The 24,318-nt window shown below is 36.7% G+C and overlaps 1 protein-coding gene across 2 annotated transcripts in view; it reads left to right on the top strand.

The window, feature by feature from the left end:
- The window catches only part of PTPRN2 (protein tyrosine phosphatase receptor type N2), a 636,599-nt gene that overhangs the window by 211,306 nt on the left and 400,975 nt on the right, over positions 1–24,318 (top strand). For both annotated transcript variants that reach the window (XM_030971071.1, XM_030971072.1), the window contains 2 exons: positions 11,849–11,966; positions 16,781–16,943. In XM_030971071.1, coding sequence (XP_030826931.1) covers positions 11,849–11,966; positions 16,781–16,943 — 281 coding nt within the window. The remainder of the gene's footprint in view (positions 1–11,848; positions 11,967–16,780; positions 16,944–24,318) is intronic.

Genomic DNA, 24,318 nt, shown 5'->3' with positions numbered 1-24,318 from the left:
AAAACCCACAAAAAACCCTAAAAAACCAACAAACAAACAGAAAACAAACAAAAAAAAAAAAACCCCAAACCAAAACATTACATCTACGAAGTATATTAACACCACAGTCAGCTGAACAGATTTTTTTTTTTACTAAATACAGAATAGATGTGAAAAAGACTTGTCTTTTTTTCTGACATATCAATGTGAATAAGACTATCTTTGCTGTAATCTTGGAAATCTTGACCAATTCTAATGTACTTTCAAGCAAGCAGGTTGATCAAAAATTATCTGAGTAACATTGGATATATTTGGTTTCTAAAAATATCATAGATTTAAGGGCATAGCTTGGTACTGCATAGAGCAAAATGAATAAACCTGACTCACTGCTAAATATAATGTAAAGTACAAAAGCTCAGTCTTATCTGGCTGTCAAGACAGACATGCTCAGTTCATATGTTTGAACCTTTGGCATTTGGCTCAGAAGTAATTGAGAGAAGGAAATACTTTCTTTAATGTCATATAATGCATGTAAGTTATTATCTACAAATACAGTTTATCTTTATATATAGACATAAAAATAAATGGTGAGCAGGAATAGCAAATTAGCAATAAATCATCAAATTTGCAATGCCCTTTCTCTTTTATTTGTCATAGTAAATGAAAAAAGTTAATCCTAGTTTCCTCCTTTCAACAAATAGTCCTGAAGTGTAAAAATAAACTGATCATTTCTTTAGATAAAGTATTTTTTTTCTTTTTGAAACTGCTAACACTGTGTGAAATTCACTCATTGCTCTTTCCTTTCTAAGATTTGTGCCTTTTGGGGCCATGATAGCAAACATTTTGTAGGTAGATTGCTTTACTGAGCTACAGGTTTGGACAGCTGAACCACAAGCATTTTGGAGTTAGAAGAGGGCAGATCTTTTTTATTTTATTCTGATATTTGGAACAACCATAGAGGAGTGTATGGAGCTCTTGGACACTTCAGCTCTTGGTTACATTTACAGTGAGGGTTGCTTGTAATTTCTCTACTAAGAAACCTGGCCAGTGACACGGAGATCTTAATTTAAATAACAAAATACTTGTAAAAATTGTGCAATATTCTGGCTTTTTAACTTTATGTCTTTTGTTGTGAATTAGCTTAAACTGCTCTCAGAGCAATCAGATTGATTGCAGCAGGTTTCATCTATCAAGACTGTTATAATATGGGGGGAGCAGTGGTGTTAATTAAAGCTACATTACATTTTCCAGTATTATTTATATGTCTATCGGAGTACTTTATAGATGAATAGAATAATCAATGTTCCTTTCTTATTGCATTTTGTGCCTCCCTTAAAAAGAATTAATATGCAGGTTTTGTTTTCTTAACATGGGAGAAAAATGCATGTGACATTTAACCAGGATACCCTGAGGACGTGGAAAATAAGGCACATGACTGTTCCACCACATCAAAAGTATGGTAATAGGTAGCAGTCGATTATCTAGAAATATATCATTATTTCTTAAAGCTGGGAGCCACTGATCAGAAGACTTATCCTCTGTAACAATACTAACAGTGAGACATAAGAGCTACATCACCAGTGTTTTTATAATGCTCTAACATCATTGCTGCTTCACTTCAGTGTTGCTTTAAAGCAGGTTTGCTGCTTTTTACAGCATTCAGAGTTGCTGATGAACAAATTTCTAGAATAAATGGTGGTTTTGAAAATATATTAAATCCCCTGATATTAGTTACTATTGCCTAAATAGTAAAAATACACTGAAGTTCAAAAAAATCCAAGTACCTGTCACTTACTTCGTGCCACACTGCAGTAGCTCCTGCTGAATTCTGGTTTTGCCACTGTTCTTTGTTTATGCCTGCCCAGTTCTACAATATTCAAATGTCTCATGAAATGCAGTACCACTTTAACCCCTGAAATTGTGTTTTGTTATATCCGTGATGCAGATAGAGAAATGAGCCACGGAGCTGCTGTTGCATTACAAGGGGAAGGGCAGATCCAAGAGAAGGCACGAGTGCTTCTGGTTCCCCCTCCTGGGGCTCCCCACTCTGGGGCTCAGCCTGTAGGTCCAGCCTACACCTCAAACCATGGCTTGTGCCCAGAGAAAGTTCTCTGAGCTCATAGTGAGCGCACCGGGAATAGCAGGTCTGTGTAATTAATGCCACCTTAGTGGCATGAAATTAGCAGAGCTTTTATTTTAGAATATTTGGGTTTTAGCTGAGCATAGAACTCACAAAGAAAAGATTTCTCCCAGGACTGATAGGAATTTCATGTCCCTCTGTAAGTTTTATTTCAGTGTTGTGTCACTGTTTCTCTTTTGGAGGCATTTTGTTAATGTCAGAGTTTCCAGTAAATTACATTTAAACCAAACTGCTCTTTAGAGTTATGAGCAAGAAACCTGACAAATCTTTTTGAACGGAGTGATGTGTTATAAATAGATGGCAACAAAAACTGTCCTCATAAAGACTTAGATTTTAGGGGTTTTAAGTTCATATCTGATGAGCTTGTGCCAGTTCTTCTAGTGCAAATATTTTAATTCATTGATAGTCTTTTTCAAAAAACTTTTTTAGTAGCATTGTGGTATACTGTGGTAAAACTGAGTCACAGCTTTATCATGGCATATTTTAAGTGTTCAGAGAGATCAAACCCAGAAAGCAGTAAAGAAACAATAGTGTGTGCAGCTGACAAAGCATCAGTGGGAGTCCATGAATCAGCACTATATGAATTGTCTAAAAATGTTATTAAAACTTACTGAGGTATTAACTGCGTGAAAGAAGGGAGGGAAAATGAGCACCATGTTGGAAATCATGTCAGTCAGAGATTCCCTCATGAAATCCTTGTAATTGTTGGCTAAAATAATCAAATTATAGAATTTTTACCCATAGACAGCAGCTTAATATATGGGCAGACACTTTGCCTTGGCTTACAAGTGGTACAGTATTTTTTTAAATTGGAATTGAATTGTACATCAGAGCTCTGAGATGCAAAGATAAAAGGGCTTTAATTAAAAACCTATCTGTCATTAAATGTACAGTAATTGCACCCTCCATTGCAGCTGGTTAGAGGATCAATACCCAAAAATTGTATGTGCACAAGAAAATAAAAAGAAAAATAATTCAAATACTCCTCTGGCTGAAAATGCCTTTCAGGGTTGCACAAATTCAGTGTGTGTATTTTCTCTACACGGGGTGAATTCAAAATGAAACCCGAGGAGCTCTAATCAGATTTTGGGGAACAGCATGACCTGCAGATTGTTCATCTTTGCTGCAGGCAAACTGACTTGGCTGAAAGCTCAGTTCCCTGGAAAACTCTGAGCTTTCAGCCACCAAGACCCTTACAAAGTTCCTAAGGGGACCCTCTCTTCTGCAACTGCTGGGCTTTTATTAATAATAATAGCAACAATAACAATTATTGTTATTGCTGCAGAAAGAGACTCTGCAAATGTATGCAATATATGGCCTCTCGCAGGAGGAATTTACAGTCTCAGAGAAAGGCTTAAAAGTGGAAAATGGAAGATATGGTTCTGCACAAACTGTGTGTAGAGCTTCTTCCAGTCCTTTAGCAGAAACAAATTACCTTTTACCTGCTTTAATTTGTATTTGCCATAATGCAGCACAGAGTGTGATGAGTAGCAGACCTAAGGCCCTTCCTAGGGCAAGGGTTTAGGAATATTGAGTTTCCTGGTGGGATAGACTGGGAGTGTCTTGGAGAAGCCTTTGCTCTGGCTCATTGTAATCCTCCCTCTGTGCTGCTGGTGCATTGTCTGGACTTTGGTCAGAGGGAATTTTGTTCAGAGCCGGAGGTGGAGGTGCCCTGGCAGCTGCAGCCCTCACTGTCCAGCCTGGGGTTGGCACCCCTGGCATTGGCTCTGCACGTGCAGCTGAGAGCTCTGCTCTGACAGCCGAAAATTAATTTTTCACAAACATCAAAGAGAGTCCAACAGTTACATAAAATGGGGCTGAGAACCACTATGTGGAGCTGAAAGAACAGTTCTGCTCATAAGCATTTAAAAATACATGAAGAACTGTAGGTCTGAGTTGAATTTGCCAGAGTAAGTGTAACCTGTATATCCACTTAATTTTCTGTACTGATTTAAGTGCCAGCACATTTTCAACCAATTTTACCTTGTTACAGGTGATGTTTTAATTCCCAGACTGAAGACACTTCAAAAGTCCTTTCCCAGGAACTATATTTTTTGTGACAATAAGGCTGTCATCCTACTGATAGCATGAAATGAATTGCATAAAATAAAATGTGAAGGAAAACCTGCTGATTTTAAATGCATTAATAACTACTATTTGGACAAAATCTCCATTCTTAGCATTGTACAGTGTAGCATTACAACCAATTTATGCATACTTAAAGAGATCCTGAGTTTGAGAAAAACTTTGAGTTTGAATGAAAGTGTAGAGTGCTGTAAGACATCTTGTAAGGAAATAATAAGATGGAAGGAGAAAGGAACAGAAAAATGAAAGTAATTTTGACAGAAAAAAAGTATCATCACTTCTTACTCTAAAAGGAGATTGCAGAGGATTAATGTATTAAAGAGCTGTTTTTCAGTGTCAAAATAACATCAGACCTTTTTGTGTTAAATTTGGAATAGTTACACACATCTTGGTGTGAGTGCCAGCTCCTGCATTTGGGTTCAAAGCTCGGTGAAACAAGCAAAGTAGTCTCATCGTTATTTTAATGTCACTATTTTGAGTGCATGTGAATATTTCCTCATGTCCATGAAAACTCCTTGGGCTGACAGCACAGAAGAAATGTCTGTGTGTAGTCCAGGGACAGAAGGAAATGGGGTGCACCTTTTCTCCATGTATTAGAGTTGATTGTTTTTTTAATAAGTATGTCACAGCCTAGACAGGGAAGAAAGATATTCAAGTCAAAGATGGGATTGGCCATGAGTTAAATTAAAGTTGAACATTAATATAAACTTGTAACAATGCAAGATAACCTCCCTTCCTAGAAGGCAATTCTGTGAATGGAATGATATGTTTTTGGGTTGAGGGTCAACAGTTTGTGGAAAGGTTAATATGATGAACATCATGGAATTCATCTCAAGAATTTGGGAATCACGTATCCATTCTGTTGTAGTCTTTGGAAAGTAACCTGCTCTGTGTGGAAGTTTGGAGATATATTTTGCATTATCATATTAGTCTTTTATTAATATCAGCTCCAGTGGCAGAAAAGTCTTATGTAGCACTTAGAAACTTTCCCTTGTAGAAGCCAAATTATTTGTAGCTCTCTGCAAGAGCTGAAATAAAGGTAAGGAAACATTACATACTGAGTCCTGTGAGAGCATTTTATAATCTCCTTGGCAAATGAAGCACTCATTTCGCTTTTTCAAATAATAGAAAAATTTCAAAAACTGAAGAGAAAAGCCTTCCCTCTACCTTCTGGGAGAGTTGCTTAGAGTAAATTAAAATCAGGACTGTAAGCAGATCATGGTTGTAATTTAATTCTATGGAGATTATCACTTTTATGTATAATAAAACAATATATGAAAAATTGAAGCTGTAATCCTTAGGCAGCTCTTTCATCTGTTCATTCAAACAGAAGCTCTTTGCCTGTGAGTGAATTGCTGCTGAGTGCAGCAAATGAAATACTTCCATATTAGAAAGGTCTCATTAGAAAGTCCAAAAGAAGACAAAAAAAGTCACCAATGCAAACCTGGTACCTGGCAGTGGAAAAGGGAATGAAACAAAAAAAGCTGTGGAGGACTTTCAGGAGAGGATGACCACAGCTCCAGCTGAGATGGACTGGACAAGAGTTCTGTAACTGCTTATAACCCCCAGTCATTTCTTCAAATAAATCCTGAACCAGATTTGCTTGCCATCTAGAAGGCAAACACAAAGTTAGACCAGAGCAAAACCATTCAATTAAGTTTTTCTGCAAGTGTAATACAAAGTGCTTTGACAGACTTTCTTCCAGTTTTGTAGAAAATGTCTTAGTCAAAATTTTCACTAAAAATGAATATTCCAATACAAAGAAATGGGGAAATTAGAAGGTTGTGGTGTAGGAGCTGCGTTTAACTTCTCTATTTCTATCTTTGCCGTTAGTTTGTCATTTCAAGTTGTAATACAAAATTGCTTTTGGATGAAGTTTTATTTTAAGAGCAAACACCAGAATTTTATCTTTTGGCTGGGATCTTAGATAGGAAATACAGCAATAGCAATTGAAAGACTTAATTTTATTGTACACAGCAAGCTCAGCACTAAGTCTGCAATTTTGACTTAGGCAGAGCTGAAATAGGTGAACATTATTGGATATGTCCTTGAGCACTGAAAAGGGAGGTGTGGAATGAGAACAGAGCAGCTCCTCTGGAGAATGTGGAAAGGCAGCCTGCAGGAAGGCTGTTGTCTATATGTTACCCTGACCTGTCTGTTGTGAAAATAGGGAAGAAAGCAAATCATTCCCAATTCTGCAGACATTCTGACAGCTAAAGTAGGCATTAACAATTTGCAACACATGGCGTGGGGGATGAAAGTCTCTGAGCTCTACAGCTGAGAGTTTTCTGGCTGAAATGAAGTAGCAGTTGAAGGTAGCTCAGAGAAAAAAATATATTTTTAATCTACCATATAGGGACAAAAGGCCTAACATTACCAAAAACTGGAGAAAAAATAATATCACAACTCAGAAATAGTGCATATCCTGTCTTTAATATTGAATAATTCTGAGGGTTTTGGTCCTTTATAAAGGGGAATTTCCTGACAAAGAGGAATCAAGTTTCTGTATATAGGTTTCTGCAAATTTAGAATAATCTCCTGTCATATTCAATGAATTTGGTATGTAAAAATAATTTTGCTGATAATATATTGATGAAGAACTAATAATTTTAGATTTTGATTGGTACAAGAGATGGAGGAGTCAGACAAAGGTTCTGCTGGACTTTTCTGCAGAGCCCTATTCAGCATCAGCCATGCTGGTCAGCCATGCTGGTCAGGAACAGCAGCAGGAAGATTGGAACACCCAAATCTCAGGGCATTGAGACGTGTTGTTTCTTTAAAGGACTTATATTGAGTTCTTCTGATTTAACTCCTCCAAACTGTTAAAAAAATTTTTGTTTTTCTTGCTTGGTCCTTCATATGGAGGGAAATTCATTTGTATAAGTCTGAGCTAGAATGAGTTTAAACAGAGAAGTAGCAGAAAAATGTTTTCAAAAGCTGCTGTTATAATTTACATGCATTAAAGATGTGGTCGCGTATATTTGGGGAGACATCAAGTTTCTCTAAGATGGAAAACAGAGTCAAAACCACACAAAAAATGCAATTGCTTAGAAAAATGAATCAGCTGGGAGAAGGAAATACATATTTGAATTTTGAGTATTTTTCAATAATTCTCTGTAACTGCTATAGCAGCAAAGGCAATTAAGTGAGTTAAGTGACATTTTATGTTGAATTTGAAAATAATTTTTATTTCAATTTCATAGACAGAAGCTAACCTCTTCACCACTGTGAATCTCTGAAACTGTTTTCTTCACTATTAAAACTGCTTGATTTTGCTTTGATTTCAGCTAATAATTCTTAGAAGAGTACCTGTTGTTGACACAGCCATTATATAGAATAATGGGAATATAATGGGGACTGAAATAATTTTATTATTTTTGTAGTTGTGAGTAATACTACGACTACTACTACTAATAATAATAGACTGTGATGTGGAAATAAAAGACCTGGGGAGACATACCTGGTGATATGAAGACTGTGTTATATCCAGACGACCTCCATTAGATTTGACCTTCCAGTTGGGTTTGATAAAGGTATTAATGTCTTCACTCTCTTTATACTGGCATTCCCCTTTCACATACATTTAGGATATGGAGTTCCAATTCAATTTTCTAAAAAATTAAACATTGGACTGAGACCAATGAAAATGGTGTAGGGAATGTAGGGGAAACTTGTACCAATGGCTGTTTTTCGTGGTGTGAAAAATGCATATTTTATGAAAAATGCATATTTTATGATTGGCTTTTCACAAATATTAAAATGAATATTCTATGTGTTGTGTTAGAAAGTTATGCTGTAGTAATTCTCTTAAGTAGTGTGTTAGGTTATTAGGTTATAACAAAATGTTATAATAGAAACTATGCTATGTAGGATACCTTTTTTAAAGAAAGGACTAGCCTTGAGATAGCAGCCACAGGACACCTAAATCTTTCCGAGAAAGAATTTATTGCCCCATTATCAGGAGAAACGAAATTCTTCCTGCCTTGCTCAGGATTGGAGACGGCATCAGGATTAAGAGGAAGAGTTGAGGATGACCAGACAGAATCCTGTGTTTGAATGGAATTTATGCTTGATGTATGAGGTGTATGAATATGCCACAGGTTATTGTTTTTAAGGGTTAATCCTCTGTTAATGTGTGTCCTTTTTTGGGCTTATGCTGCCCAGAAATAGGTAATGGGACATCCATAACTCTTTGTTTCTATTGTCTCATATTGTCCTAATTAAATTGTCCAAATTATTATTACTCTAATTGTATTACTATTTTTATAACCATTTTATTACTAATAAACTTTTAAAAATTTAAAAACAAGTGATTGGCGTTTTTCACAGTGGGGTCTCACTCCTATCAATGACCTTCAACTGAGAGCAGTTTTGTGTCCGCTGCTGTTGTCACGGTGTTTGCGTCATTCCGGTGTCCACCAGACTCCTTCTCTTCCCTTGACATTGTCCGTCTGTGGGAATTTGGGCTGGGAGAGCAGGGCCTGGGCCTTGCAGCCGCGGGGGGCATGGATAATCAGGGGCTGGGCGTCCCCCGTGCCGCTCCCCGGCAGTGACATGGAAGTAACGCGCACACAAGGGCTCCGCTGTGATCCTGCTCAGCCGCTGGACACAAATCGCAATAATTGGGTGGCCAGGCCAGGGCTGTGACGGCACAGGGACAAAGGACAAAGGGAACAGGAAATCGCCATACGGCGTCATATGCTCCTTCTCGGCCCTAATTCTGATTGCAGCTGTCAGCCTGGCATTATGGCTCTCGAATGCGCTGTTTTATTCAGCTCAGTGTGTGGGAGATGTTTTTTTGAAACTGAAACAATGCTGGAAAATGATTGGCATGAGGTTAACTTTAGGCAGGCCGCAGTTCCTGAGATCGTTGCATAAGAGACAGAAATATTGAATTACTGGCAAGGGGATTTTTGAATTAGTTGAAATTTGTGTTTTTCATCCTTGTCTTGTCCTAACACTGAAGTGAGTTAAAAGCGCTGGAGATACAGCTGAGAGGGCATATTCCCTTAACTCTAGTTCTTTCTAGCTCTATAACAAGTAGTCTGTTTTTCTTTCATCTATTTACTCTTTTTTAGTGCCATAGTTACATTGTTTACAGCATTAAGGATGATAGTCCATCTTTACTGGTTTGAAATGCATTAGGAAATGATGTTAAAATAGTGCAGCAGTAGGAAAAAATACATTGAAGATAACGACAGACATACCATTTCTTGACTAGTGAGAACAGGCATCACAATGGTTTTGTATGCTCTTTTACTGAAAATATTGGGGTTTGTAGGCAAAAAACTCTGTATTTCTCAGGATTCAGAGATTAATTTCTTATCTGTATGCAGGTACCGTGGATGAACTCTTCTTGCTTTAATTTGAAAAAGCTTTTCAGAATAATTAAATGTATTTTTCTTCAAAGTTTGTTATTTATTGTGTATTCTTTAACCTTTAATAGGGTTGGTATTGGCTTAGAGAGTGAAACTGTAGTAATTTTGGACTCATGGCTCATGAATTAGTAGTTTTAAGGCTATGCTAATGATTTTACTATAGATGTATTCTAGCTGAACTTTCTATGTTGCACATTCTCCTAAAATTGAAAGTTATCTTAATTTTTTCTCCTTCAGGGGATTATAAAACAAACAGAAATATGTAGTGCTAGACAACAGAGAAGTAAAGTTGAACATATATATATACATATATAAATAGGTATGGAATATAACTCAACTTTGGTTTAAAAATAATTTTAATTACACTACATCAAAGTAATCATAGGTGCATGGTGGCTCATTTATGTGTGTTCACATAAAAACGTGTTCTGAGCAGCCTTAGATTTAGATTTTTGAAACTATTTGAATCCATCTTCTTACATGGCATCTTTGAAAAGGTGATATTTGCATTTGAAAAGGATGAATCAGAAATAAAACCAGATTAGATAGAGACAGATATTCTTTCCCCTCCCAAGTGTCTGGAGTCATTTACTGTAGCCATTAACATCTAATATGGCTTCAGGTGAAGTGTTTCCTCAATAAACTTGAGTAACGTTTTTATTTAAGGAAAGGTGAAAGAAGGATTACAAGTGGAATGTTAGAAAGCTTTTCTGTTTGTTAAAGGCTTCATGCATACTTACATTGGTTCAGATTTTTTATACTTATTATTTTCACTAATGAAAAAAAAGTTTGGGATGCAGCCCACTTAACTCTTGTCAAAATGGGGCCTTCCTTTATTCCTCCCCAAATCTTGTCTAAATCCAAGGCAACACCATAGTTTTAATGCTTCCTAGCCCTGTCTAAGCATATACTGAACTTAAGTATCTCCTCTCTAGGATGAAAATTTGCTAAATATTAAAGTAATTTTTACTTCTGCATTCTCAGAATTGTCTCCTTTGGCAGAACAGAGAAATATGCTATTAAGGCTTCCTTTTTAATTCTAGAATTTAGTAAATAGATAAATAATTCTGCTTCAATGCAGTGGAAAAATCTGAAGAGCCCAATGGATAAAGCACCCATCCCAAGTAGTGAAGTGGCCAAGTTCTGAGTTCTGCTGAGGCTGAGGATGCTTTATCTTCATCCCAATGGTCTGCCTCCACCAAAAAACCTCATGTTGACTTCAGATGGTGATGAAGTTTATAATTTGTACATAGAATAGGGACTGAACCGGAAATCCTCCTTCCAAATTCTAGCAACTTCCCTTCCTGCTTCTACCAGCCAGATCTGACAGCCTGCATCTGGTGCTAGAGAGGATTTTTCTTTAGGTGGTTTCTTACAGGAAGATATTATCAGGATAACCATATCTGGAACTTCTATCAATATTCATTGAGAGATTTTGTGGTATTGGGCTGCATTGTGGTATTGGGCTGCACAGCACATAACAGCAGACATTCTCTTCACTTGTGTGATATTTAGTTATTAGATATTTGCAGAGAATCATCGGCAAGTTCTGTGCTCTTAAGTGTTACTGTAACATAAAAAATCAGGTAACAAAGTAAAAAATTTGTAACATTACAAATCAGGTAACACTTATATTTGGGATTATGTCATTATTTCAAGGGTAATTACTGAGAGATTGGAAGTGCATGTACTTAACGAGTAGTCACTGTAATTTGCCTACATAGTTGTGCTCACCCCTTGCTGATAAGTTCTCTGTTGCAACATTTAAATATAAATTAAATTGACCTCTATGTGTGTTATACTAAAACTTGCAGTACTTGCTCCTCAGTGTTTGAAACCTTATTGTTTCATGGGGAAAACAGAGGGTGCAGTGGCTGTGAATGGGAAGGATGTGAAGCAACTTTTCAACAGACACCAGCTAGTGGGATAATTTCCATAGCTGTCCAAAATAACCCTTTTTTATCTATTAAAACTGGTTTGCAGCTAGTTAAGATTCTGCTAAGACCAAAGGCTTTCAAAATGTCCTTGCATGATTTCCTGTCTTCCCTCCATTGCAAAGAAATTTCATTAGCAAAATCTCATTAACAGAATTTCATACAGAAGAGAAGAATCTGCAGTTCGCTCGTGGGTTCCAACCGAGTAAGGCTTCTTTTTTTCTTTATTTTAAATGTTGTTTATATAGGACACATTTTTGCCAAACCTCCAAGTTGTTAAATAGTGAATATTTTTCATTCTGTTTTTGTTTGTTTGTTTCATTATTTATCAGGTTTTACCTGGCGAGATGATTACACCCAGCATGTTATTGGTCAGGAACTCTCAACCATTCACAAAATCCACAGCAGACGCCCTGATGTATTTGCATCTGAAGGATCTGACACAGGAAGGTAAGTCTTCTCTAGGGGTTTTGCTTGGGTTTTGGAAAGGTTTGCAAATTATAAGAGGTTGGCCCAGAAGCAGAATTTTAAAAATTTTTAAAAAGCCACTATCTACATAGTAAAGCTGTCCACCAGTGTTCAGGGGACAGATTTAATTAAAACTCTGGACCTTGTTCTTCTGTTTACCATCAAGTTAAGGAAATACAATTTCTATTATTAATTAAGGTGTCAGAATTCAAAACATCAGACCTTTCATTCAATTTATGGCCTGTCTAGTGTCAGTTCTGCCATCCCTACCTATGACTGGCTCAAAAGGGCAAACTTATAGTAGCTCAAGTATAGGAGATATTTTATTATGGACTAAGCATTGAATGACATTCTGAGTGACTAATTGTATTTTCAAAGTCAAATTCTTCCAAAACATACCTATGAATGAATTGAAGTCCATAGATTCCTAGTGGTAGTTACAAAATTTCTTCAGGGAGGAGATATTCCTGCAAGTCCCCATGACAGAAAATGTTGGGACATGGCTTGAAAGGCATTGAGAGTTGACTTTGCAGTAATTGGTTGCAAGACACATCTGTAATTCTGTAGAGTGATATGGTTGAACCTGCAATTATATCATCTTCATATACAGTTACACAAATAAAGAGACTCTTTTACCTGGTCTGTTCTGTCCTACAGGTCTTTAAGTGCAATCCAGCCACACAAACCCCAGAATGAAGTTTTAAGAACAATTAAAAATGAGAAATTTTGCTTTCTCTTAAGCGATTTTAAGAAATAGATTCTCAAAAGTAGTGAAATTGTAAGAAAGGGCTTTTTGTTAAAAAAAGTTTCATATAGTGGGATAAATTTGAACTTCTAGCCTTGATGGGCAAGATATTGAATGTTGGAATTCAGATCTTTATGTACTGCAGTATGTGGTTTCCATATATTGCAGAACCATTTCTTTTCTAGATTGCTTTTTTCTGGAAATAAAATGCTGTGTAATTGATACTTCCCAGTGTCTTCAGCTGTGTTTGCCTCACTTTGTTTTGATTTAATTCAGAGACATTGACCCTGTATTTCACATGTTTGCTGATTCAAAAGCATTTCTTAAAATCACAGCAGCATTCAGAAGTGCAGTAAGGTAGAAACTTAATGTCTAAAGAAGATAGTGATCTAAAGATTACCATAAAGGTGATAACAACATGTGGTTGAATCCATGAACATGTTTTCACTGCTTAGATACACAAAATGTCAGTATTGAATGGATTACTCTCAGTAGATGGTATCAAAAATGATCTTCAATATCTTCTGGGGATTTTTTTTTAAGAGAGTACCTAAATTTTTTGTTCATGAGAGTAAGACAAAATAGGCCAGATTTCCATGATATCAAGGCCATGTTCTGCAGTGTTCCAAATTTGTAGTTATATAAAAAAAAAATAAGAAGACATAAAAAATTATTTAAGGTTTAGATTGAAAGCAAGTGCTCACTTTTAGGAATTCCTGGTTTTAAGAAGGTTTTGATGTTTTACATTTTTTACTATAACTATGTGTTAGAAAAAAGCTGCAACATTTTGTATATTGATACTTCAAGAACATCAGAATTTCACTTATGTTCACTAAAACAGTTCCTATTGTGGATAGATTTTCTGCAGTCACCAAGCTGTGCTTCTGAAAGCATTATCTTATGTGCCAACAGTTTAAAGCACTAATTGATTTTTCTGGTTGTCCATTTGCAACGTGTTTTGTAGGTCAGAGAACAGTAGGAAATCTGGTGTCTTGTAGATTCTGATCAAGTGTGTTATATGTTCAGTGTGCTCAGTGTGCTTGCTAAAATCTTATCAGATAATAATTAAATAATTTAAAAAGCAACTTAGAGTAGGTATCTAATTATCAAAGAAACATTATGTCAGGAAGACCTTTTATTAAGGGTAACGTGTGTAATAAGACAATATGAAGTCATACTAATGAGTCATTAATCCCCACAGAGCTGGTGAGAGCAAGAAAATAGACTCAGACACTTGAAAGGTAAATTGACTTAGGCTAAATTAGTGCATATAAAATCTGATGAAACAGAAGACATGGATTTCATCTCAAAAAAAATGCTGAAACTGGGAGTTTGATTTCAAGATGAAAGTTCTTTCTTTGTTGGCTAACTGGAGTGTACGTGGTATTTCCTGGGTCCTTATTAAATTTCAAAAAACCCTCTCTTGAAAGAGGGCTCAAGATAAAGGAAAAAAGTCCACTCTGCACAGAGGGAATAAATGTCAGTTGTGTTCATTGGTGCAATTAGGCAAAACCACAAACGTTTCCAGCAAACTTCAATGTATGAAATGGGGTATAGTATTATTTCTGTAATAAAACCATCATTAAGGCAGTAATAAGATACTCTCAGCATTTAAAAGGGAGAAATTTATTCTAAAATGTGTGGTTTCTATTAATTGGGAACATTCCAGAAATAGCAGAGTTGCAGTGATTTAGATATTTCCACAAAAAAGCTTCTAAAATGCTAGAGTTTGTAGGAAATACATAATTATTTCTGTATATAAATAATTATATGTGGTATTTTCTTTATACTTTTAACTTCATTGTATGCAATGTCATTTTCAGAGCAAATGAAAACTGAAAATACTTCCAAATAAGTGCACAAACTCATCTGACAGTCATTTCTCCTACTCACCCAATGCTTTTATATATTTGTCTTTCATCCATTTTCCAGTATGGCTTTGTCATATTTAAAAGAAATATTTTAATTTAGTTGCAATAATTGGTCAGTTAATGCATTTTCATTCCTGAGCTAACAAGGCGATATAGTGGTGAACTACAAAAATTTTTTAACATCTTTCAGATGTATTCATAGCGTCTTCTTAAACTTGTCATCAAATGAAACATAAAGCTTTGTAGTCTTTTACATTTTAATTGTTTAAATGTTTATAGCATAAAATATTGCATCTAATGTGGAATGTAAATATGAGTGCAATTATTGCCTCCATATGAAAAATGGGAAATCTTAGATCCCAGATTTTGCTTCTACCACCAGTGACAGTGACTATATATTGTAAATAATGGTTTGAAAGGCCAACCTAAATCCTGTCCTTTGTCTGTGCATTCAGTTCCCATTCAGTTCCATTAGCTCCAGTGGAAATCCTTGGGGCAGAATTATGTCTGGTTTGTTTTTGTTTTTTTTTTTTTTTTTTTTTTATTTTCCCTTCCTTTTAAAATTAGTGAGGAAAGCAGAAGATAGGTGTTGGAATTAATCAATGAATGAAAGGTGAGTGTTGGCAACTGGGATTCTTCCTATGAAGAGAGCCTGTTTGGATTAGTTCATCTCTACTGAAGCAGAAAGCACAGTGCCCAGGTTTTTCTGAAACTGCAGAATAGTTTTGGTCTGGCTTTAAGCTGAAAAGAAGGTGGATAATGTTACCTGTGTGTCCACACTCCATCAGAAGGCAGAATTTAGAGCTCTGTTATAAGAAAAAAATGCAAACAGAATGAGAAGGAAGCAAGACTGATGGTAAATTATATCAGGTTTGCTGTAGTGCTCTGTGCAGTAACCCTTCTTTTTCCTAGAGTTTGTGTCCCTGATGGGAACCTGCTGTTATACACTGGGGAGAAATGGAGGATTTTTCTGGTGTTTCAAAGTGAGCAAACCTGTGAGCACTGTTGGTTGCCGTGCCACCACAGTAAATTAGATTATTAATTACATTTATTAGTGTTAAATTAGCAGGGACACACTTTTGGTACAACTGTGAGCATGGAAGGAAGTCTGTTAATTTTTGATTAAAGTAATATAATTAAACCCCAGCTTTGGAAAATGATATAATGGTGCTCTCTCAGGCTGTGCCTCTACATTAGTGCCAAGATGTGGGCTGGTAGAATAAAATTTTATTTACAGTGGCACAGAGATGTTGAAAGTCAAATTCATTCACTGAGCTGTAAAGCTCTTCCACCTGGAATTCTTCTTCACTGGAGAAGTGTGTGGGCATGTGAGCAGGAAATGGTGACACCAAAAGGTGATTTCCCTCAAGCAGCTTCACTCACAGGGAAGGAAGAGGGCAGGGAACTTTCTCTCTGCTTTCTTGCACAAGGAATGAAATAGTTACTGATGCTGACATTTAAATTATCATCACCATTTATGTTGTTGAGATAGATGAGGACAGCTGGTAATAATTCAGATTCCTTGCACACAGCACTTTGAATCCCATATAAACACCTCCACACTGCCATCATTTAATCTCATTTCTAGCTTTTCTTTGCAAATGTCACCAAAATCTGTCTAAGCCACTCAGGAAACACCACTATTCTGTGAATCCCAGGCACATGAGAAGATCAGAAGAGATATTTGTTCCATCTCATTATTCCCTTTTCAAGCTTTTCACTGGAGTTTACTTGCTCCATTATTTCTGCATATCCAGTAGTCTTTCTTCTATTCTTTACATTGGTGCAGGGCCAAATTGGCATTGAATCTCGTCATCATTCAGCAAGTTTTTTAAATCTCAGAACCATCTCATATTTCTTTGGGGTGCAATCTAATCATGTGTATTTTCTTTTTACAGGCATTTTCTTTGCTTTTGAATATGGCTTTGCCTTGATGTGACATTTTATTTGATTTACTCTTGAATCATTAACTTTGAGGCATGAAATAAATTGTTAATAGTGCAAGATTTTTTGATGGCTTTTGCTGAAACATTGAATTTTCTATACTTTTCTGGTTGCTAAGCTTTTGACTGACTTTCCTGTTATGTATTGAACTACAGTGGCTTGCAGTGCCTTTTTAGTTGCCTACTTTGTACATTGGACAGGCGGGTAACTTTCTTTTCCTTGCTTTTGCTGTGCAGGACCTTGGGACAGAATGAAGATAATGAAAGAAATTATGATGTGGAAAATAACGTGAACTTGGCCAAGTCTCTTCAGCAATACCTTAAATATCTCAGAATTCTCTCCCAGTCTGCATCTAAAAATTTGTATCCGAGGAAGACAAGTGACAAAGCTTCTGTCAAGGTAGTATTTTTAATGTGGTTCTTACATTCTGTGATTTTGGATTCCTTTTTCTCTGAGCTCTCATTTTTGAAATTTCCCCTCTGTCTGAAGACCAGACATTGTTTTTTACTGCCTCCTCCAAATGATTATCATAAGTGCACTAAGTTTTCTGAAAATTAATCACCTTCAGCATTGTAAATGCTTCAGCTCATCAAATTTGGAGCATTTTACCCTAATTAGGCATGGATTGCATGTGATGAAGAAGGAAGAGTGGGATAAAGCTGGTAACATTTTGACTGGCAGATCTGAAACTCTGCATCTGAACTACTCTCCAAAAACCTGGCTGAACTACAGTGTGAGCTCTTGCTGGTGTTTGTGCTGCTTAGGATGCAATTCATATAATCTTTGAGCAGATATTAATAATGGGTCTGATAAATTGTGCCTCAACATTTCCTACTTCTTATTGATCATAAGGAAAGCCTACTGTGACTAGTTAAGGTTAACATGTATACTTTATAAATGTACAGATAGCTGGGAAGATAAATCACAACCATTAAATCTTGAGTATTGACTATGGCAAAAACTACAAACATGCCTATTTGGGAACTAAAGCAATTTTTCCCCTTCCTAGAGAAAATCTGTCTCACTCTAAGATGCAACTTGATAAATTTATTAAAATTATTGCCCAAAGGGGTTCCATGCAACAGACCCTTATGACCCTGTATCTTTTGCTCAAAAAGCAAAGAGTTCACTCTTTGACTTTAAAGAACTAGGCTGCTGTTACAGAAATCCTTTACAAGAAATTGTCTGTCCTATTTCAATGCATACAGTATAAATGCAAAATTTGCCAAAAAATATACTGAAGTTTTAGGAGAAGTATCAGGTGAAGAAACTGAAGCGCAAAGCCAAACTGCTTTAATTTACTTCAGACAATAACTCAGGGGCACCAAATCTGCAACAACAACTCCTGGCAACAGCACCAGTTGTAGCAACTATTTAGTCATGGTTGTTACTCTTGTCAGAATCACAACTTCCCAGATTCTGGCTGATTTAATATATACACTACTTGTGATTTTTGGCACATAAATCTTATCTGGGGCAAGCGGAGCTTTCAGGAAGCTCTGAGGAGGGACCAGGGGCCACCTTGGCGCTGCTTTTCCTGCCCTCTCTCCTCCTGGGTGCTGGCTGCAGTGAGGATGCTCTGTTTTGAATCACTGGCTTTCAACAAAAACTTGCTCAAGAAGTATTTCAGTGGGTCTGGTGTTGTCATGCAAGTTCATAAATAATCCATATGGCTGAGACCTTCTGTGGGGAAGCCTGCTGTGATAACACCACCCACCAACCTTATCGAGTGTTGCCATGGAGATGGGTACTCTGAAGCCTGGGGGAGTGGGATAAAGAGGAGAAAATCTGGAAGTGAAGCACGTATAGGAGCAAACTGTACACTTCTATTTACTAAGGAGCATTTTGAAACAACAGACATTGAGTCAGATGTGTTACCTATAATTGAAAGTCAAAATAAAAGAAGGAAAAAAAAGGAAAATTGTTTTAAAAACTAGTGATCAGCCATGAATTTTAACTGATCCTGGAGATGCTTCCCTATCCTAAGCAAATAAAATGCAACTGCTCTTCTTGAAAAAGCAAGAGGGACATAGTATTTTGATTCATTGTTTTGTTAGTGAAATACCATTTAAACAAGAGACAAACCCAGAATTTTTGCTGCTCCAAGAAGCAGAAAAAAACTCATAAAATTTAAAAATTTGAAAAAAGAAGGTGTAAAAGTAACTGAATGAGCTACCTTGGATATGGTTGTACCACTTGAAATTGGAGATAGCTACCTTGTGCACTTTAATTGCAAGCTTCAACAAAATATTGGTACCTTATTTTTGTACTTAATATGTAGATTACAAACCCACATTAAATAATTGTAGCAAGATCTGATCTTTTAAACTTTCTTGTCCTTTTCTAATTAAAATAAGCACAAGACAGAGCTACTTTACCCTACCTAGAATTGCAGCTTTTGGGCTTTGCCCTTCTTAAAAATAATTCTTTCAAGTATATATTTACCTCTGTCACTTCATTCTTGCTGTAGGGGAGCAGGAGGTTTGGTTGCTTTGATACCTTACATGCTGTGAAGTGTAGCTGAATCTTGCAGAAATTTAGTGCTTCTTGACAGACTTCCTGCATGGATTCAGGATCCAAGCCTGACATCAGAGGTCTCTGGCCAAATGTAAAACAAAGGAAGATAAAAGATAAAGAGGTTTTAAAATATTCCTTATACTCTGAAAGTGTTATTTTTTATATTCACATGATTCTGTTTTACAAACTTTCAGTCTTCAGTTGCCCTACTCTCTTCCACTTATATTATCAGACTAAAACTACAGAGCTTCAAAATTGCTGAATAGACACCACACACACAGAGTTATGCAGAAAGTTGTAAAATAAAACATCACAAAACTTAAAGCAGGCAACTCTTTTCCTATTTCCCTTGCTCAAACAGCTGTCAGCTTGAGGCTTGATACAACAGTGACAGAAATAACACCAGTAAACTTAAATCATGTGATTGACCATAATTCCTATGGTGTCTAACATTTACTGCAAGAGCTTCTTTGGCTGATTTTTGAAGCACTTGAAATTCATCACTAACTTAGAATTATTTCTCAGTATACAGGCACTATCTACTGCAGGCTGTAATCTAGCCAGCTGACAGTGCCTCTGCCAGGAGAGAAATATTAGCAAATCAGAGGTTTGGTGTGCCTGTTTCCTGAGGGTTACAGCTGTAAAGAACATTTCACTTTAGTTCAGCTGAAAAGAGTTGTTCAGGAAATGGGCACTTGGTGGCATTTGTTACTTAAGCATTAGCTAGTGGGATTTTGTGTTTGGTTTTAGTCTTCCCCACACCACACACTTTATGGAAGGGCTTTATGAAAGTTTTACCATTCACAAAATGCTGAGTTATCAGTCTTTGTGATTCCTTTCTACCAAACCTGGATGCAGTATGGAAAATAACAAATAGCCAGGCACATATTTTAATGAGAATTATTAGCTGCAGAGGCGAGAAATGCAGAGATTTCAAATAATGTGTGAATTGCCCTGCCTTCTCCACTGCAGCTGGAACAAACCCCTCTCATATCAAAACACCTAAAACCCTGACAAACCCACTGCACTGTTGGCATTCCTACAGAAACTGAGGCTCAGGGTTTTGTTGGATCTGGAAGACAGCACATGGCTGGTATTGCTAAAGCTCAGAGGTTGTAAAGGAGAACTTGCTGCCTTTGCTGCTGGTCTGTGACCCTGTATTTGGATAGTGATGGGAGATTTTAATTGCGCTGCTTTCATCTGACTGAGAAAATTTTTTACTCATCACAGAAAGAGAATTTATTTGAAACCTGACCCAAATGTGCTTCCTGCTGGACAGGCTGTAGGAATTAGGAAGTTCCCATCACAGCTGTGCTGTGGCTGTATTTTTTGTTGCAGAAATCTCATGAAGATTTCATGAATCTTCAGGCTTGAAGATTCATGAAATTGGTTTTTCTCCTTCTTCCTGACTTGGTCTCTGAGGGCTTCAGACTTGGTCCTACCTTCTGCTAAGATCTTTGTCAGACCAATGTGACATTCAGGTCCTTGTGGGTAGGATGGGGGCAAAAGAAAATTATGTCAGATACATTAGGGAATTTAATGAATTTTCTGTTGTTACTGTTTCTTTGTGTTTTAGTTACATTCATTTTTGTGATAGACTTCTCGTGCAGATATTGTGATTAGAGAAATCTCCACGTCTTAGGTATTCTTATACATTTTAAAGCAAAGATTTCTGGAAAAAAAACCTCAGAATCTTTACATCAAAGAAGGGGCTAATAAAGTTAAAGGCCTTTTCAGAATCATGAGGGGGAAAAGAAGCAGGTAAAGTGATGGGTTAGTGCCTGAGAGTTGTGGCTCAGCAGTGCAATGGTGCTGAAAGGGGAGAAGCTGCAAGTAAAAATCATATAAATTATATAAACTAAAAATTCATATATTTGCTGGCCTAAAAAATCAATTGTTTGAATCTTGGTAATTGATGACCAAAAGAACTAAGATGTGTGATAATTATTTAAAAGAATTATTATTAATTTTAGAAAATCTGAGTGCATGAGTGCTCAAAGATGTACTTTGAGCTTATCTGCAAGTAGTTATTACTGTGATTAACTAGTAAGAATTTACTTAGTCATTGCACATTTTAACCTTGACATTTAATTCAAAAAAGCAGCACCTTTTTTTATCTAACCCTGATTTAAATACAGGACTGAATGAAGTTCATCAGAGTTTTGACAAAAAGTAAAAAAACTTCCTGCAGTGTATACATTTAAACTCTATTTGTATAAAGGTAAAATTTAATATTTCATGTATAAGAGACTATGTATAAAAATGTAATTCAGCTGTGCTTGAACACTTCCATAAAAATATTTCTGGAATAATTGATAAAGGAATATCTCCTTGAAGCTACAGAATTGCCTCTCTGTTGGCATACTTATGCAATGATAAATGATATCTGAAAATTTCCCAAGCATTGGTGTATTCATTTACCTGCAGCCATTACAAAGTAGGGAAGAGCTAATGCCTCTGCTTCACAGACAGATTAGGCAGATTTTCTGAGGTCATGCAATAATTTTTTGGTAAAGCATAAACTAAAAGCTAAGCCTCAAATCCCAGAAATGTATTTTGTCTTTCAGATCATTCTCCTCTTCATGGCTCTTTATAGCAAAATAGAAACAATAAATCCTCCTAAAAAAAGCCAGCACGCACACATGCACAAAAAACCCCAAACTAACCAACGAGAAACCCCACAAAATCCAAAACCAAACCAAAACAACCCCAAAACCCAACAAATAAACCTCCATAAGCACTGGAGCAGAAATCATTTGACCGTATAAATGTGTCTGTATTGGTGCACATCAGCCTAAACTCATTCCATGATCAATGGAGGGAAAAAGAGATGTTTCAAGTTGTGATTCATCTGTTTTAATTTAGGTATATAAAATGAGATGCTGTAATTTCCATCCTCTTGGCCACTCTTCAGGAATCTGGTGTAGATCGCAATTTTTCTTCTGGAAAGACACATTTAAAGCTCAAATAGAGTCATGGCTACAAAGCCTAGTAAAATTGCAGTCATATTGTGTGTGGCATAAATACACAGTCTGGTGATCTAATGTGACTTGTGATTTATTTTTTGAATGAGCATTCTAGTGCTAGTATCATACTCAAGTCTTAGATCCAACACGTACTTTTACCCTCAACCCATCAGCTTATGCAGAATATAATGACAGAGTTTCAACATCTAACATAGAAACCACCATTTCCCTTATCACACAGGTATCTGGAAAGGATTAATTATTTTTTCAATTATTAGAAGATGCAAGTGCCATAGAAATGTTATTATAAATGATCTGTGTCAAGTCTGGAGTCTTATTTAAAAGGGCAGTTAATTAATTTCTAGTAATTCCCAGATGAAACATAGATTGATATTTTTAAAATCTCAAATACTGACTGGATAATAAGATTTAGTTATTTTTCAGACCGTTCCCTTCAAAATCAACTCTTTTTTTTCCAAATACCATGTGTTTGGAGTTCATTTCTGTAATTTTTCCTGCAAGTTTCCTTTGTCTTGCAAATATTTACTCCCTGTACTTCAGTACATTTCAATCAGTAAATAGAAGATGATAGAGCTGATAGAATTTTAAAGTGCATTCTCTTTTTATTTTTCCATTAAAATTATCAAATGAGAGGGTAGAGCCCACAGAAATTTGAACCTACTTTATCTACCTCTGTGTGAGTATGTTGGTGTAGACATTTCAGAACAGTGGAACAATTTCTTTATTTTTTGTGTGGGAAAACACTTCAGCTGACCTCAAGCTGTTGTCCAGCAAATGGAAGGTTGCTTTCAATGGGGTTGTAAAGCAATGCTGTGGACATCAATCCTGCAGATTCACTCCTGTAGATTCACTTGCATTTCTTAGGATAAAAGTATTTTCCAGATTCACGTGTTGGAATTATAAATATATTGAATTGGTGTTAATGTGCTCAACTTTTGGCAGATGAAGATCATCATGTTTCTATGAAATTCATCTTTAGATAATGAGATAGTTCAATATACCAGCATATGCCTACAGAAAATGTGTTTAAACATCATTCACTGAAACCTTGAGTAACAGACTTGTTGGCATATGAGCAAAATGTTCTCAGGCAAAGGAAGCTGATACACCCTGGTAGATCTGTCAGCACTGATCACCAAGCTGCACAATTTCTACCATCACTGGGCTTGACTGTCACTCTGGTTCCTGCTGGTGGTGTCAGGGAGCTCCTGAATGCAGTGGCCTGGCAGAGGTAAAGATGCCCCAAGTCTTGTGTCCCCACGTCCAGGCAGTGGCCAAGTGGAGCAGGTACTGCCAGGAGGCACCACAGGAGAACAGAGCTTCCCATCCAGGAGAATCATTAGAAATGGAGTTTGTTGAGAAGACAGGACAGACACGAGACATGGTCAGACAGGTGTATTGGTCGGCTGCTGTTCCAGACTATTCCTTTTTCCTAAACATCCCATAATGTTCTTCAGACAATTACAAGATGGCACCCAGAAGGAGTCCTGCATCCTTTAAGGAGTCCCACACTCCTGGAGATGTTAATCCCTTTCAGGGTGATCCAGAGAGGTTTTCCCATCAATCATCTGGTGACTGCCACTCCTGGACAGATGGCTGATGGCTCGCTGGGATGGCCTGGATGGAGCCAGGGCAGGAGTCCCTTGCCATCAGTCAGGTTATTGGAGGTCATCCACCCTTTCTTTTTCCCAGGTGTTTTATCCTTTATGTGTGGAAACATCTCAATGTGTAAAACTGTCTTTTTTTGTTTATGATGAGCCAGTCATGAATGCTGAGGAAAGACCACCCAGAAGTCCTTCTACACCAAGGAAATGTTGTTTTGACCCACAGGATGGAGATGTATCAGAAGGAAAGAGAAAAAACAACAGTTATTTGTGAAAACTAAAGTTTTCATAACTAGTAAGTTACAACAATGGAGAATAAAAATTATCCATATAGGAAAGTATGCCTTATATAGTTGAAGGGTAGGCAGGTGGATATGATAATTCCAAAGGAGATCAAGAATGACTGGAAATATCTGAAACTAAAAAGTGATTTTATTAAGTAGTAACTTATACAGAAAGAAACCTGCATATTGTCCTTTCTTTCCTCCTTTTCTTCTTTTGCCTTTTTACTTTTTTGAAGGTTTTTGCTGCTTAAGAGTGGAAGTCAAATCTCTGAAATCAACTGAAATTACAGCAGTAGAGATTGTAGAATGCTGTAGAGTCAGAGCCTGGACAGTCCTGTTGCACTGTGGTTTCACAAGAAGGATTAGGAAATAAAGTCATGAA

Source organism: Camarhynchus parvulus, chromosome 2, assembly GCF_901933205.1.
Source record: "Camarhynchus parvulus chromosome 2, STF_HiC, whole genome shotgun sequence".
In the NCBI taxonomy this organism is placed as follows: Eukaryota; Metazoa; Chordata; class Aves; order Passeriformes; family Thraupidae; genus Camarhynchus; species Camarhynchus parvulus.
This window is presented reverse-complemented; position numbering and strand designations above follow the sequence as displayed.